Consider the following 16,579-nt stretch of genomic DNA (forward strand, 5'->3'; position numbering starts at 1 on the left):
TCTGAGCCTTCACAGTGCCCCAATGACTTCATGGCGGGGAGGGGCTCTCTACAGGCACACAAACCCATGTGGGGTACCTTTCAGGATCGGGGCCTAATTCTGGATAACATCTTTAGACCTCTGCCATTCTCATTGACTTTCACTGGAGTTGTATGTGCTCTGTCCCATGATCCCTAAAGCTTAGCACCCAGACAGTGAGAGGCTCAAAATCAGAGGTGACTTTAAAAATGTGAGCCTCCATCTTAGTTCCTGAACAGATGTGGCAGGTTATGCAGATGTTTATTTTCTCTTGTATCTTCATCTATCCTTCCTATCTGCCTATGCTGGTTTGTATACCTCATAAAAACAAAAAACCTAAAGATATCTAAAGATGTCCAGTGTTTAGGGAATTGGAAGACTCAGGTTTAATTCCCTGCTCTGCAACAGACTTCCTGTGTGACTTCCTGGGCAAGTCACTTAGATCCAAATTTTTAAAGCTATTTAGGCATTGCTGCACTCAGCATTGTAATGTCTAACTGATTTAGGAGCCTATTTCTCATGAGATCAAGGCTCCTAAATCAGTTAGGTATTGCAATGCCGAGCACAGCAAACCCTAAATAATGTTAAAAATCTGGGCCTTAGTGTCTCTGTACCTCAGTTCCCATTGTTTGTAAAGTGAGGACAACAGCATTTCCCCACCTCAAAGTGGTGTTGTGAAGATAAATAGATTAAAGATTGCAAGGGCCTCAGATACTATAGTTATGGGGGCCATATAAGTACCACAGACAGACAGATTTCTGACTATGGCATCTCATAATGTTCCTCTTTGCTTGTTAGGCAGCATGTTGGTGTAGTTGATTTTTCTTAAGATTGTCTTAAAGGCGAGAAACTTTGAAAACTAACTGGTGATTCCGGATGCCCAATCAGAGATACCTTAAAGGGGCCTGATTTTCAGAAAGTGCTGACCACCCAACACTATCCAAAAATCAGGATTTCTTATGGTCTCTCAAGTTGGGCACCCAAAAATTGAGGCACTCAAAATCATCAGTCACTTTGGAAAATATGGCTTAAAAGATTATGGGAATCTGGGAGTTCACATGAATAAGAAGCAAAGTGAAAAGTGATTTTGAAAATTCCTTCTGTTATTAAAATTTCTATTAATAACAGAGATACGGGGTTACTCTTTGATTTTAATTAGAAAAAATGAGTTTGCAATATATGGAGCACAAAAATAAAATGTTGAAGAAAGAAAATCTGTGGGTCTTTACCTACTACTTTAGTTCTTCAATATTAATTTGAAATTTTAGTTGAACATTTTCACAAAAATACTACTACACTAGTACCTTTTTCGATGGAGTGGAACTCAGATAAAGAATAGTCTAATGTATCCTCAAAAATACCTTTTGTTCCATGTGCATTATATTTGCAATTTACATGGGGATTTGGAACAGCAGCTCCATGGGTGTTACTTACTTTGGATGGACTCCTCTAAAGCTGAGTTTACACAGCTGTGGAAAGAAAACCTAGCAGGGATCAATTAAAAAGTGCAACACAAATCCTTAGCCAGGCATTCTCAGGCAGTCCCGCTGTTGAGACAGCCACTATACACAGAGAATGAGTGCTCTAACTATATTAAACTTAGTCCTAACCAAAATAAGCTTTTACTAATTTTCCCCATTTAGGGGACATTAAGAGCTGCCTTTGTCATTTAAAGTCTATGCTGACTAAGCCTCATAGAAACAGAACTTTAAGGAACCAAGGCAATTAAATCAATTTCGAGGGGTCAAAAGAGCCTTAGCATTTTAGACTTGTATGGTCTGTGCTTCTCATTCAGGTGAACTCCCAGATTATGGGCTGATAGGATGCATAATAAGTCAATGAGGCTTTCAAAGGTCACCTTTGTTTTTTGCTGATAGCAGAGTGATGGTGACATCGTAGCAGGTCACAAATGTGCTGGATTTACCTGCACCTCTCATTACTGAACAACTCGAGTCACCAAGCAAATGAGACCCCAGACACACTGTCTCTGTGTGGGACATATTTATTACCAACCTGCAGAATTTTACACACAAAGAAGGCCCTGGGGAATGTAAAGCCTTGACAAACTGATGCAAGGAGAGGAGTATAAATAAGCAGACAGCTGAAGAGCCTAAAGTCTCACTAACTCACCAGCACATCAATAATACAATAATGTCATCAACTCACTGTAGACTCTGAACAATGCTTTTTCTGTTGTTCAGTTAATTAGTAAAAGAAGAGATTAAGGGGTTTAATCTCTCTCTCTCTCTCTACCTGGAGGGGGAGTCGAGACAGATAGATGGACAGATAGATAGACTATGCTCATATAAGAATTACTGAGGATGTTAGATTGGGCAGCTTTTGTCTCCAACCATCACTGTGTTACTGTGAACACTAAAGGGTCATCTACACCACTGCAAGCTTGACTATACTAGTGATTGAAGGGAGGTAGGAGGATATGAATTTTAAACAGTGTCCTGAATGAATGCACCTCTGTATTTTCCCCCTGTTCTCCTTATGATGACAATTCATGAAAGATAACCTTCTCCACTGAAAAGCCCTGAAGTTTTTACCATAGCAAATGCAAGAAAGAGAAGAAAAAGGAAGGTGAGGAGGAGAGGAATTAATTCAGTGTCAAACTTTTTCCCCTTTCCATGCTAGGAAACCTTTGTAAAAGCTCAACAGAAATGGGGCTAAGCTGTTACCAGATGCTGTAAACCTCTCTCACTTTTTTTTTTTTTTTTGGTAGATGTCTGTGAATGGCTTCACCCCCATAAATCAGACCTTCCTGCAGTTATCACTCTGGCTGGATAGCAGTGGGCTGACTGGCCATTGTTGTTTCACGGCTGGTATCTGCACTACATCAGGTTGCACTGTCCTTGATGAGTTTAACATTGCTTTACCAATTAGCTTTGTCTCCCTTTTTACAAGTCATTGTCTTTAGGATGCGAAGTTGTAAAGCAAATCATTTTATTTCCTTTGCATTCCTTTACATCCTCATTCTTTTAGTGGGATTCCTTTCCTGGGTGACTCCCACTAAGGTAAGTGGGAGTTGGAAGCTTTCAGTACCTAGCAGGATAGAGACCTGTTGCTGCTTTTGTATTTTGCCCTTAGGAAATTTATCAAGGCTACCTGCAGAAATTTGGATCCATAACCTATTTCTGGCCTGTGCGTGTGAAGATAACATGCTGATGTCACTTGTCACAACTCATATTTGGGTTAAAACATGCAGGCTGAGGCTTTAGAAATTAGTTTTTAAATCTGTATTCTCATAATGCAGCCACTGAGACTGTCTCGCATCTGCACCAGTCTGAGAGTGGAAGTCCCAGCGAAACCATAAAAGCAGACCCAGTGAAAAGTTTCTCATAGTCTTGAAGTCCTCCAGGACACAATCCCCTGGCCTGTTTACAATTCAATCAAAGTAAACGTTTCACGAAGCCTGAATTCCATCTGATCTCCGAACTGGTCATTTGAAAGGAAATGTTCCTGACACTGACACACAGAATTTACACAGAAAGTTTTACAGACCCGCAGCGAAAACACTAACGTGAAGTTGTGTGACATTTCAGCCGAGCTACTGCCTCAGCCGTAATCAGCATTTCAGAGCTGGGCTCAGGTGCTGTCTCAGGTTAGGTGATTTGTTCCAACCAACACAGCAAAGCTTCGTTCAGCAGAGATACCGGGACACAATCCACAGGAAACACAAGGAGTTTAAAACAACAAACACAGTGGCTGTAAAACTGAAGCAGAATGTCATCAAAGACAGGGTGAATTACTATTCAAAGTCCAGGAGGCAACCCAAACCTGCATCCTACAGGCCCCCACACAACTTGTAAGACAAGCAAGCAGTAAAGTAGGTAGAGAGAATAACTCACCATTGGCAGGTACACAGAGGTTTCCAGAGCCACTTTTAACTAAGAATGAATTAGGGACAAACTCTTCCTCAGAGTCAGAGTCCTGGGTTGGCTGGGCCACACCATTGCCTAGCAACCTTCTCTGGCTCTCATTGGCTGCAGGGGGAGGGGGAGGGGAGGGGGACTGCTCAATAGGGGTTGATGAAGCGGATGAACAATGCAAAGGAGGACCTGTGAACCACAAACACAAACACAGACAGAAAAATAAAAATTTATAAGGCACACAAGGAAAATCAACAGAAAACATGCACAGTGGGGGAGGGGGGGACTTTCAAAAACAGGACATACTGCACATATTTATTAACATATCTGTGTACATATGCACGATGTGTGAATTTACACACTGCATATGCATGTCTATATATTTATGTATATATATAGACTCACATATACATACACTTAAATATGAATATGTTGTACAGTGTGCTTCTTATAAATCCTGCAATATCCAATCTAATGTAGAACGTGGGTCTCTAATGAAATGTACACTATCAACAAATTTAAACACCAAATTTAGGCTTTTTTTTACTTTTTACTAAATTTAACACTAGATATGCTTTTGTGATTTCTTAACAATTATTCAGAACCATTCTTGGTTTGGATTTAATCATTCCCCTGTACTGTTTATAACCCAAAGAGCCCTTACTCACATGAGAAAACGGGGGCAGGAAAGACTCAAGCTGCAGTGACGTGCTAGTGCATGTCAGCACGCCAATGAAACTGACTAGCAACAGGCTAGAATAAAAGTAAATCCAGACAGTATAATTTCATGAAGTCAAGAGAGAGCCAGTATAATAAGTAGTTTTTATATAGGGCCACTCCTGACTCAGGAAAAGCTCCTACTGACATCAAAAGAAGTTAGATTGGGCCCAAAGTGAGTATTTAGGCCCCAGTTCTGCAAACACACTGCAAAGAGTTTGCAGGATCTGGATCTTAATACTTAATGGATAATAAAAATATTTCAAACAGATTTTCAAACAAAACTGTCAAATCAAAAATCCCAAGTGACTAAAAGAAAGGCTGTTATATTTATTGAAGCCTGATGTCTGAATATGTGCAGTGCATCACTAAAAACAGAGGGAATATAAACACAGACATATAATAAGTTAAAATACAGGACAATGCATTTAACAATGAATTTTTTCCTTGAAACACTTCATATGAAAGTCATAATGATAAATCTGTCACGTTTTCCAAATAGTAAAAAATCATCATAAAAATGGCCCTACTGGGTCAGATCAAGGGTCCATCTAACCCAGTATCCTGTCTTCTGACAGTGGCCAGTGCCAGGTGCCCCAGAGAGAATGAACAGAACAGGTAATCATCAAGTGATCCATCCCCTATTGCTCATTCCCAGCTTCTGGCAAACAGAGAAATCGATCATGAGAAATCCATCAAAATTACTCAGTGCTGAAAAATCAGCATGAAAACTCTGTCAAACTTTCTTAAAAAAATGTTTTTAAAAAGCTTTACTTGACCATAACAAAAACACATGCCACATCATGGTTGCACAGTATTTCTTACTAAACATAATGTTGTTTGCAGTGGTGTTGTAGCTGTATTGAGAGGATATTAGAGAGACAAGGTAGGGGAGGTAATATCTTTTACTGGACCAACTTCTGTTGGTGAAAGAGACCAGCTTTTGAGCTACTCAGAGCTCTGCTTAGGTCTGAGAAAGGTACTCAGAGTGTCACAGTTAAATACAAGGTGAAACAGATTGTTTAGCATAAGTAAAAAGAACAGGAGTACTTGTGGCATCTTCAGTAGTTAACATATTCTAAAGGACCTTTCAATATGAAGTGGCCTGTTAACACCCCTGCAGTCACAGGACCACACACGGGGGCGTTAATGGGTTACAGATTGTTGTAATACACCATAAATCCATGATTTTTAGTGAATAGCAAAGTTATGAATTTAAGATCCCAGTCTCATCTTTTGAAACTGCTGTGCAGGTTTCCTTTGAGGACAAGGACTGGGAATTCAGATATGGAGTGATCCTTTTGTGGAAGTGTTCGCCGATGGGTGATATGGTATTCTTGTCTTTTACCCTTTTTCTGTTTGAGTTCATCCGAGAGTATAATGATTCTCTGGTCTCACCCAGGTAACACCAATATGCCTCAAATTCTCCTCACTGTGCCAAGGTCAGGCAGCACACGTTGCACATACCATCATACATTATATCTAGAGCCCAATAAGACTGACCAGTAGGCATAATGATCTGAAAAGGAGTCCTAAATTCAAAATGTCTACATTTTTGTCAGTTTATGTCAGATGGTTAATGTTATATATATACACATACATATAACTTTATACTATACACACTCACACACAATATACTGTAGTTCATTAGATTTTATTTTCTCTGATACTGACATATTGGTTAGTGAAAAGAAAAATGTGGGGAAACCCCCCCCCATTGACAACACTGATTTTAATCGTCTGCCCCTTTACTGCTTACACACTAAACTTTCCACAGACTTCAGTGGGAGTTACACGTGCCTTAAGCAGTATATGATCAGACCTTTAATACGAAAGATTCGACTGAAATCATGCAGCAATTTGCAGGTCGCTGGCATGTATTGCTGTGTGTCCTGGAAAACCCCATCTTATGCATATGGATGCAACAGAGGATTCTACAAGCTACACGATGAAGATGTGTACCAGTCATTTACACTCACAGCTGTATGACTTGTTATACAGGGCATATAAACACTTCATATTACACGTATCAACAATTATTATGTATATAAATCAAACATATCTGACAGCCTCATCAAAAAGAATTATCTACATTTTCATGGATGGATAATAAGCCAAAAAATAAAATTTGATCAGTAATACAAATAAATAAATAAATAATCTAATAAAATTAAAGCAAGAAGGAAATCCAAGATATAGGGGTAAATCCTGCCCACTTTCTCACCCAAGTAATCCCATTAAAGCCAATGGGATTACGTGCCTGAGTAAAGCAAGCAGGATTTGGCCCATATGCGTTCATTCTGGCTGCCAGAGCAAAATTTCTAATTGATTGGTACAAAATGAATCCACAGCAACACTGGGTTGCTATGGAACCTGAGCATATAGGCCAAGTCTGTCTGCAACATGTGCTATTTCTCCCTCAAAAAATGATAAAACAGAAGGACTAGATAACCATTCATTATGCACATTCTTGCAATTTGGAAACTAACAGAAAAATAAAACCATATTCCAACTATGGGCCCCTTGGCACCAATTTATAACAATCCCATATATCCTCTTGTATTGAATAGTCAAATTATGCTCTTTGGATTTGAGGCAGGAATAATGTAATTTGAATAGATCTGTATGAATGGTATGTTACTTTCTCTGGGTCAGAGAGAGCTAGCTAACTTATTGTTACCAATGTGCCAATATTTCCGATTAAGACATTTTCGGAACAATCAGGGAAAGATATGCTAAGACCTCTAGCAGACCTATAGATGTTATTAAGAAACACAAACTTTAGAAATGGATTAACAGAAATGTTCTATTTCCCTACTTAACTAAGAAACCCCGCAAAATGTATACACCCGCTTTATCACTAGAGAAAAACAGCCCAAAATAGACACAACATAGTTTGAGGAAAAGATAAAACAAATAATAAGCAATACTTCAGTTTACACTATACATTTGGGCATAATCCTGCAAAACATGGTGCAAGAGTCTCCTAAGAGCAGGGTGACCAGACGTCCTCTTTTTAAAGGGACGGTCTCATATTTAAGCCCTCCTGCAGGTGTCCCGACTTTTTCTTTAAAACAGGCAAATTGTCCCATATTTTCTGTCTTCCCCTCATCAGTACTGGCAGGTCCTGCTGCAGCCAAATCCCTGCTCACCAGACTACCAACGGTGGGTGGGTGGGGAAGTTTCCAGTGGCCGACTATGGGGATGGGTGTGCAAGGCTGGTGGTGGTGCAAAGATGCAGCACGTAGGGCTGGCCGGCCGGTCCCCCTGCTGGTCCATCAGCGCAGACCCCGCTGTGTGCTGGCTCTCGGCCAGCAGGGTGTCCCCGCCCCCCCCCGGTCCCATTTCCGGCCAGTGCTGTCTGCGCACTGCGAGCTGCGGTGGCCGGTGAGTGTGGGCAGGTGCCAGGCGGCAGCCGGTTACGTGTCGTCTCTGCTGTCACCCATCAGCCCTTTATGTGCTCCCCCTCTCGCTGTCCTCTCCCTGCTTTGCCCTCGGCGGGGCGCATCCTGCTCCCAGCGCTGTGCGGAGAACCAGCCCCTGGTCGGAGCGCACAGCTCACCAACAGCCTGGCCGGCAGGCTCCTTCCTTCCCCCGCTGCCTCTGGCTGGGCTGGTGCCCTGGGAAAGCTGAAGACCCTCTGGCTGAGGCAATGGCCAGGAGGAGCCAAACCCTGCATGTGCCAAGACCTGCACAGCGCTAGCACGGGGAAGCCTCTCCACCCCGCAGTTAAGCTCCGGAGTGGTGTTGAGGGGAAGCGATTTCCAGCCTGATCACACCCCAGCCCTGCGGGCTCCACAGCAGCTCCCCAAGCAGGGGTTTAGAACCATCTTCACCGGCCCCCACTGCCCTGGGTCCTGCCCCCAGAGAGCACGGGGCTGCTCCGTGCCCTAGGCACCCTCCTCTGCTGAGCCACGTCTCTGGCCGGGTTCGCTGAAACCCCTGCAGTCAGTTTCCCTGGGCCCTGGTGCACTGTGCATCCTTAGGGCTTAACCCGTTCCTGCCCGTGCTGTAGCCATGGGACAGGAGGCAGCTGGGTTATTTCAGTGACCAGCAACATCCTGGAGGTGTTAGCTGCCTTTCAACACTGTGTGGGCAGGAAAGGACAAGCTGCTCTCAGCCACCATGGATGGGGGTGGAGGGAGAGATGAGCTCTGCAAAGACCCGGGCCAGGTCATCCCTTCCCCCACTCCTCCTCTCCTGCGGCTAGAAGCAGCTCCAGTCCCTTCCCTTCTGCACAGTGCCAAAAGGCTGCTGCTGGCCACATTCTGGTGTGAGCCCTGGCAGAAATCTAGGGGTGGAGCATGTGACCCTGAGTGCCTCCCCCCATGTTGCTTCCGGAAGACGTAGTGCCAGGTACCAGGAGAGGCGGGTCCATCCCAGGGGCCCAGCCAGGCATGGAGGGCGGATTGCGCCGGGCAGGGAGTGTCGGGTCGGATCGGTTAATCACCTTCCCTGTGTGAGAGAGGTATACGGGAGTGTGTGTGTATCACCCCTCCCCATATGAACCCTAAAGCCTTAAAGATAAGAAAGTAAATAAAAAGAATTCAACTATGCAGTATTTCTTTTTAACAGGTGCTCAGTCAATTTGATGTTAATTTGAACGTTCATACTGCACAGTTCTGATTGATTGCCATTGAACTCACTCAAATAAGAGTAATTTTACCAGGTGTCCCATATTCAGCATAGGGAAATATCATCACCCTACCTAAGAGGCAAGGTACACCTTGCATGATCAGGCCCTTAGATACTTTACCATACTGGACATCAAGACGTTATTCAAAATGGGTTGCATTAACTCTAACATATATTGGAAGTGTGATCATAGAATATCATAGAATCATAGAATATCAGGGTTGGAAGGGACCTCAGGAGGTCATCTAGTCCAACTCCCTGCTCAAAGCAGGACCAATCCCCAACTAAATCATCCCAGCCAGGGCTTTGTCAAGCCTGACCTTAAAAATATCTAAGGAAGGAGATTCCACCACCTCCCTAGGTAACACATTCCAGTGTTTCACCACCCTCCTAGTGAAAAAGTTTTTCCTAATATCCAACCTAAACCTCCCCCACTGCAACTTGAGACCATTACTCCTTGTTCTGTCATCAGCTACCACTGAGAACAGTCTAGATCCATCCTCTCTGGAACCACCTCTCAGGTAGTTGAAAGCAGCTATCAAATCCCCCCTCATTCTTCTCTTCTGCAGACTAAACAATCCCAGTTCCCTCAGCCTCTCCTCATAAGTCATGTGTTCCAGTCCCCTAATCATTTTGTTGCCCGCCGCTGGACATTTTCCCATTTTTGGTGATGACGTATATAAACCCCACACTGGCCACAAAGAATTAATGAGCTGCTCGGGGCTCAATCAGCTTGGCCCTGCTTCACCTAAAACAGCTGTCACGCTGGGTCGGGAAGGTTAGAAGGAGAGAGTGAGCTGAACTGGGGACTGACCAAGAGGAAGGACTGCACGCAGACTAGCAGCAACCATGTCATGTGAGATGCCTGTAGGGCCAGGAGCTGACTGCAGACTGCAGTCTGCCCAGGCCACCCTGTTAGTTTGAGTTGTTAGCAGGAACTTGTTGGTGGGTGTGAAGGCAAGCTGCTGCAGCTGGGGTCTGACTGAAAGGAAAGGGGGTAAAAGCTGAGCCCAGCAGGGCCAAAGATTCTTTTGCTTTGTGTTTATGTTGGACTTTGACTTAGGGACTCTGCTATCCTGGAAGGGGTTGACCTCTCTCAGTGACTTCGCCAGGAGGCTAAAACACATCCATAACTGAAGTGTCCGGAAGGCTCTGTAGGGGAAACTGAGGCAAAGCTGCTGTAGTGCTGCGCCGTGCCATAAGGGGGCATGCAGGGATGGCACCTCTACCACAGAGGGCTTGTCAGGAAGTGGGTAACTTGGGGCTACCTCCTGATTGAGCTAGTGTGCTAGGAACAGTTCTTGTCTAAGACGGTAGGTATGTATTCAAGGTGGCTAGGCTCTCCCGCCGTGGTGCTATGCTGCTATTTCTAGCACACTCGCTCGATCAGAGCTGGTGTGGATATATCTCCTTGAGCTAGGAGTCACAATCCCCCTCCAAGTATAGACATACCCTTAGCAAAGCAAGGGACGTGCTACGTTTTCTTGCAAAGCGAGTTATTTTTTTAAGAAGCTTCAAACTCCAGTTCAGTAAAGCATTGAAACGTGTGCTTTACTTTCAAGACCCACATACAATTATAGTTCATCCATGTTCAGAAAAACATTTAAGTCCCATTGCCTTCAATAAGGCCTAAACAAACGTCTGAAACTAAGCTTGTGTGTAACTGCTTTGCTGGAGTTGAAGTGAGCTGTAACTCACGAAAGCTTATGCTCAAATAAATTTGTTAGTCTCTAAGGTGCCACAAGTACTCCTTTTTTTTTTGTAAGGCACCTGTTTCAATAGGGTTTAATGTTGGTCAAAATACTCAGAAGGGTATTGTCTGCAATAAAGAAATTAAGTAACATCAGATTTTTACCTTTCTATTGTCCCTTCTACAGAACCTTTCAGCTGAGGATCTCACGTTGCTTTACAAACACTGATTTCAGCCCAGTGATACTCTTGTGAGGTTGGGGGGGGTATTACTGTCCCTCTTTATAGATAAGGAAACTGAGTCACAGCGTGCTTATGTCCCTTGCCCAAAGTCACACACTGAGTCAGCTGCAGAAACAGAATGCAAAACTCCTATCAGTTCCATGTTCTAAACATTTGACAAATCTCATTAGGGCCTCAAACCGTGACCATTTCTCATCTTAAAAAATATTGCCTTAATTAGCACAATATAAAAATATGTAATCAGAAAGCAGAAAAAAGTATGGTCTCTTCTCTATAGAGTGAACGTCTACAAGTCTATAGTCTAATGTTTACATGGCCCCGCAGTTCAGACCACAGGGGTGTGAATTGTCGTGTACATCAGCATGCTACACTGTATCTCCCCCATGTGGACGCTGCAGGTGCAAACTAAAAGGTACCTTGAATCTATGACCTTGTAATCATAGATTCATGGATTCCAAGGCCCAAAGAGATAATTTGTGATCATCTAGTCTGACCTCCTGAATAACACAGACCAGAGAACTTCCCCAAAATAATTCCTAGAGCATAGTCCTCTTTAAACAAGTTAGGATTTGTGGATTACCTCATGCCAGTTAAAGTGCCTGGTTTATTACATAGTCCTAAAAATGAAGTTTATAACAGTTATGTGAGGGATCCTTAATTATACTGGCAATGACAAGCACCATTATAATCAAATTATAACACAGCACAAGCCTTGTCTTTAAAAAATAACGCTGGTAGCCATTCTTGATTCAAAACATGGTTGGATAAATGATACAAAATGTGTACTCCATAATCTGCATCTGCTGGATGAGATTATTACCCTGTCAAACAAAAAGGGAATCTAAACATATGCACTTTTTTTCCTCCTTACAAAGTGGTTTTGAGCAATCCTTCTTGACATCCAAGCTAAATCATACTGATCTATATTAAAAATGTATCTAGTTTTGAGCTGGAGAAATCCATGACCTGCTTACACAACAGAAATATGTTTGTACCTGTATCTACTTCTCCCCCACCCCAAAGAGTCAGTCAGTTTCCCCTCACCATTCCTAATTGACTAAAACTGATCAGCGTGAAGCAATGCAGTAAGGGTGAGACCTTTACCGTGCACTAGGCTAGGATGAGCTGTCTTGCATAGGAATCAGCAGAGCTGGCATCAGGGCATTCCAACCACTGCATTTTAAATGGGTTGCTGACATGCAGAAGAATGCAGGAGGGGCACTGCCCTGCCTCCTTAACAGAGTTCACTTGCTCTCTCTGTAGAATATAAAATACAGTAATTTGCTCCGGTTGCCTTTCAGAGCATTGGAGCACCTGCTGCTTTGAGGAGGGGAGTGGGAGAATATCTATGCCCTTCTGGCATTTTGATTTCAAGGTGAGGGGAACATATTATTTGAAACAGTCCCCTGATTATCACATGGAAAAATGCTTCTTTCTTAGCTTACAGAAGTCTGGCTTCCTCAGAAAGGGAGGTAGGGAGAGAAAGAAAGAATTCTCCTGAGGACTCACAGCAGTCACACCTTTCCTATGGGCAGCATATCATGCCTTTCCTATGGACAGCATAAAACACCTCTGGCAAAAAAAGCAAGCCAGATTAGCTGTCTGGCAAAATATGTCAGTGAATCATATGAATAAGAAGTTGTTATTGAAATTTATTGCTGTTCTTTAACAATAGGTGGTCACAACAGCGCTAGTTCAACAGGAAATATATATCTTGCACTTAGAATTGATTTTTAAAAGTCACTTTTGAAAACTATTCTTAATCATTTCTGTTTCCTGAAGTTTCACCTGAGATTTGGGGTTTTTTTTATTTTAATAATTTTGTGTGTTGATTTACAGCTGCAGAGTAAAGAGGAGGAATAAAAGGGGCAAATGAAGATCATCTGAACAAGAAAAGTCTGGGCAGTTACTACGTCACCAAAATAACGATTTAAGTACATGTGCCTTGAAAATGAAAAATAATGGTGGGCACTGCATAGAGGCCTGGAGTATTAGAAACAGGACAAATAAAAGGTTAGGGTGAAATACTGAACCTCACTTGAACTCCCACAGACTTAGGGGACCATATGTTACCGATATCACCAGCATGGTGGATGTTGTGCATAAGATTTTGTGGCCCCGAAGTACATTTTAATCTCTCTGCTATAAACTGCCATGATGTGTTTTATGCTGTAGTTTGCCAGGGTGGTATATGCATTATGAAAAAGTCCTTCCCATGCATGAAATAGCCGAGGGATGGGCAGGAATTTGAGAACAACCCTGTTCAAGTTTGCTGAACTCAACCTGTGCCTTGCAGGTTCTTTTGGGCAGATGTTCATCCTGATGAAAACAACAACAGTGCAGTGAAAGGGCATTTCTTTCTTGGGAAGATGCTACAGTGATTTCCTTACAGAGGTACAGCCGCAGAAGGTAGGTGGCTCAAAGGATTCCAGGTATCTGCAGGATCTGCACAGAAGCCCTGTTACGGAGTACTTGCTAGTGTAATCCCAGTAGAGCTATATCTGGCTGTGGCTTCTTCCGGAGCAAGGGGTGGGGGGCCAGACATCCATAGAACAGTGAATATGAGTCAGGGCTCTATGAACTGTTCCAGGGAAGTTTCATGGGGCTGGTGGGGAGACGACATACATCCTCCCCTGTTCCCCCACCGCCTCATGGACAGACCCCGTGTCTTTCTTGTGCAGGCTGGAACTTGAGCTGGAGCCTGCTGGGGTAACATCCCATGCCCGCTTACTCCCCGCCAGAGTGGGGTGGAGGTGGGGAGGGCCGAGGAATGGACAAAGTCTTGGTTCTTCTCTCCCGCTCCCCCTGCTCCCCAGACCAGCTAAGCCAGCACAGTAAAACAAGCCAGAAAAAAATTACTATCCCTTGAACCAGGATGGAGTAGAGGGGAGCAGGTAGGGAATTTCTGCTCCCTAAAACTCCATTTCTCCTGTGGCCTGAGATGCTCTATGGTGGTGCAGTAATGCTCATGATGCCCTGTGTGCTTGGGAGATATTTTAACCCTGTGTATGGCTGGAGGTTCACTGAAATGTGTGACTACAGTCTGAACCTCTCAGGGTTCTGCCAACCTAGAAACAATGGGCTAGATTTTCAGAAAATTACACAGACCATTACATGAGCGGACTATACAGCTGAGTCATTTGTGCACCCAACAGCAGAAACGGTTGCAAGGAAGCCCTGAAATGTTTTAAAAAACAAGCCCAATGACTGAGATTGGGCAGTTACAATGAAATACAAACAGGTCATCTAACTTCCAGCTACACAAGAAACTGCTTGTATGAAATAACCTTCCCATAAAGAGGGTCAATATAAACAATCCAAATCACTCTTGCCTATTCATGCTCTTGCTTCTTGCTTCAGGAATATTTATGCAAATCATTTACATTTGCTAAAGTTTTATGGGACGTACAAGCCTAATTATGGATCAGCATTACAAAGGCTTGCTCAGCTTTACTCAAAACCAACTTGTAAAAGCATAATGTAATCAGTAGGAAGGATGATGAGCTGCCCATGAAATGGCCTGTCTCGATATGACACTAATGCTGTATTTGATCAGAAACACCCAATATAAAGTCTGAGGTTCTCTGCAAATGATTACATACAAATCTGCTTACAAGGACATTTTCCCATAATTTAGAACCAAAGGTTAGACTTTGTAGAAATTGTTTTCACTAAGCCTAACACTAATAAAAAGGTTTACAGCAGCCTTGCAAAACTTTAGCCATTTGCTTGTGTGGGGCAAAGTTTTGTTTGTTTTTGACAGGTGCATATTAGATGGCTAGTCTGTTTTCTATGACACTGGGTAATAGTAAGCATCTTTTGTGGCTAGGCTGGTCAATTTCCATAGAAAACATGCAAGGCTGGTTTACGCAGATTTTTTTTGAAAACCATGCCAGTGAAGACGTACCAGTGGAATGCTGGAAACCAAACCAAAACTGCATTGCATTAGCATGAGTGCACCAGAAAATGAAACTTACTTGATATATGGTCCAAGCCCAAAGCGCAACCCAGGTTCATCAAAGGGCTGGTTACATTTTATGAACCTTCCAAGTGAACCTCAGCCAATGTGGATGAAGCTTTACTGTGTTTAAAGCAAGTCTGGAAAACATGTTTGAGGCCAGATCATGTTGCCAAAAGAGAAAGAGATGTGTATTCCCTTCTCTCTGTTAGGAGGACAGCTAAGAGCTGGGAGCAAGATAAAAGGTGGTGGTTGCAGGAGGAGCCTAGGACTCTTCTGGGGGAAGGATGAATGTAGATAGGATATAAGTGTCTAGAGAATGACTGATGGTAGACAATCTCATGGAGATGCTTCCACCCCTTCCTTTTTTCAGTGGCTCTTCAAACACTTTCCTACAAAATTCTTAATGGATCCCATCAGGTGTGCAGCCTTAACGTTTGCCTTCCTAGCCAGTAGTCAGAAGTGTGGTATCAAGTACATTAGATACCATGAGACTAGAGGCTAAATACAGAGAGTCCACGGATCAATCAGAAATGAAGTCGGCAGCCAAGGAGATACTTTGAAGCAATCAGCTTATATTTTTCTTTCTAGAAGGAAGTGAATCTGCCTAAATAAGTATAGTCCATGCAAAATGAGTAGAGGCCGCTGATGCCTGGAGAGCCACAGGGGAGGAGATGGGATAGTTAGAATGTGAAGAAAATCCTACCCATCTATCAGCAGGCTTGTTGGGGAGGAAATCACCTTCACATGGGATGAATGGGCCCTTTAACAAAGAGGCTATTTTGGGTAAAGTTACAATCTTGGCTTTATATTTTGTGGTACTACACAAAGTTTCTGAGCTTATTTGTTAAGCCTTTTGTACTTATCAGGACATTCTTGATCAGATCAGATGATGTCTCCTATTACCAACTAGAGAAGGAAGTATAAATGCATCTTGGAATTTGATTGAAGCCATTTACTTGTGAGTTTACCATCCTTTACATCCTGGCTCATGTCCTTGACATGAGTATCCAGTAGAATATCCAGTGTTAATCTCCTTTTTCCAATACAGTTTCAAGTAGCTTTATGGAAAGCAAACACCCTCTTTTAAACTTCTTAGAAGCCATCAAGTTCAGAATTAGATAATTCTCCTTCTTTAGTTGAGAAGAGCAGGATCAAAGCATTTGACTCTCAGAGACTCTCCTTCTGCAGGCTCGCTTTGTTTGGGTTAGATCCTGAATTATCTGGGAAAGGGGAAAGCTTTCTTTTCCTAAGCCTCTTCTTTCTATAGGCTAGCACCCCATCTTCTATTTCACTAGCGTATACAGCATGGGACTTAAGAGCCAGGAGATGTAGGTTCTATTCCTGGATATGCCAGTGACCTGCTGTGTGACCTTGGGAAAGACACTTTATGTCTCTGTTTCCCCTACTGACCTGTGTCTCTTTTGTCTATATACACTGTAAG

General features: G+C 43.0%; 1 protein-coding gene across 1 annotated transcript in view; it reads right to left on the reverse strand.

Annotated features, from left to right (window-relative positions):
- Nucleotides 1–16,579, reverse strand: part of TENM4 (teneurin transmembrane protein 4) — a 1,747,045-nt gene that overhangs the window by 333,709 nt on the left and 1,396,757 nt on the right. The window contains exon 9 of the mRNA XM_043528206.1: nucleotides 3,873–4,082. Coding sequence (XP_043384141.1) covers nucleotides 3,873–4,082 — 210 coding nt within the window. The remainder of the gene's footprint in view (nucleotides 1–3,872; nucleotides 4,083–16,579) is intronic.

The sequence above is a fragment of the Chelonia mydas genome, chromosome 1 (genome assembly GCF_015237465.2).
Source record: "Chelonia mydas isolate rCheMyd1 chromosome 1, rCheMyd1.pri.v2, whole genome shotgun sequence".
Lineage (NCBI taxonomy): Eukaryota > Metazoa > Chordata > Testudines > Cheloniidae > Chelonia > Chelonia mydas.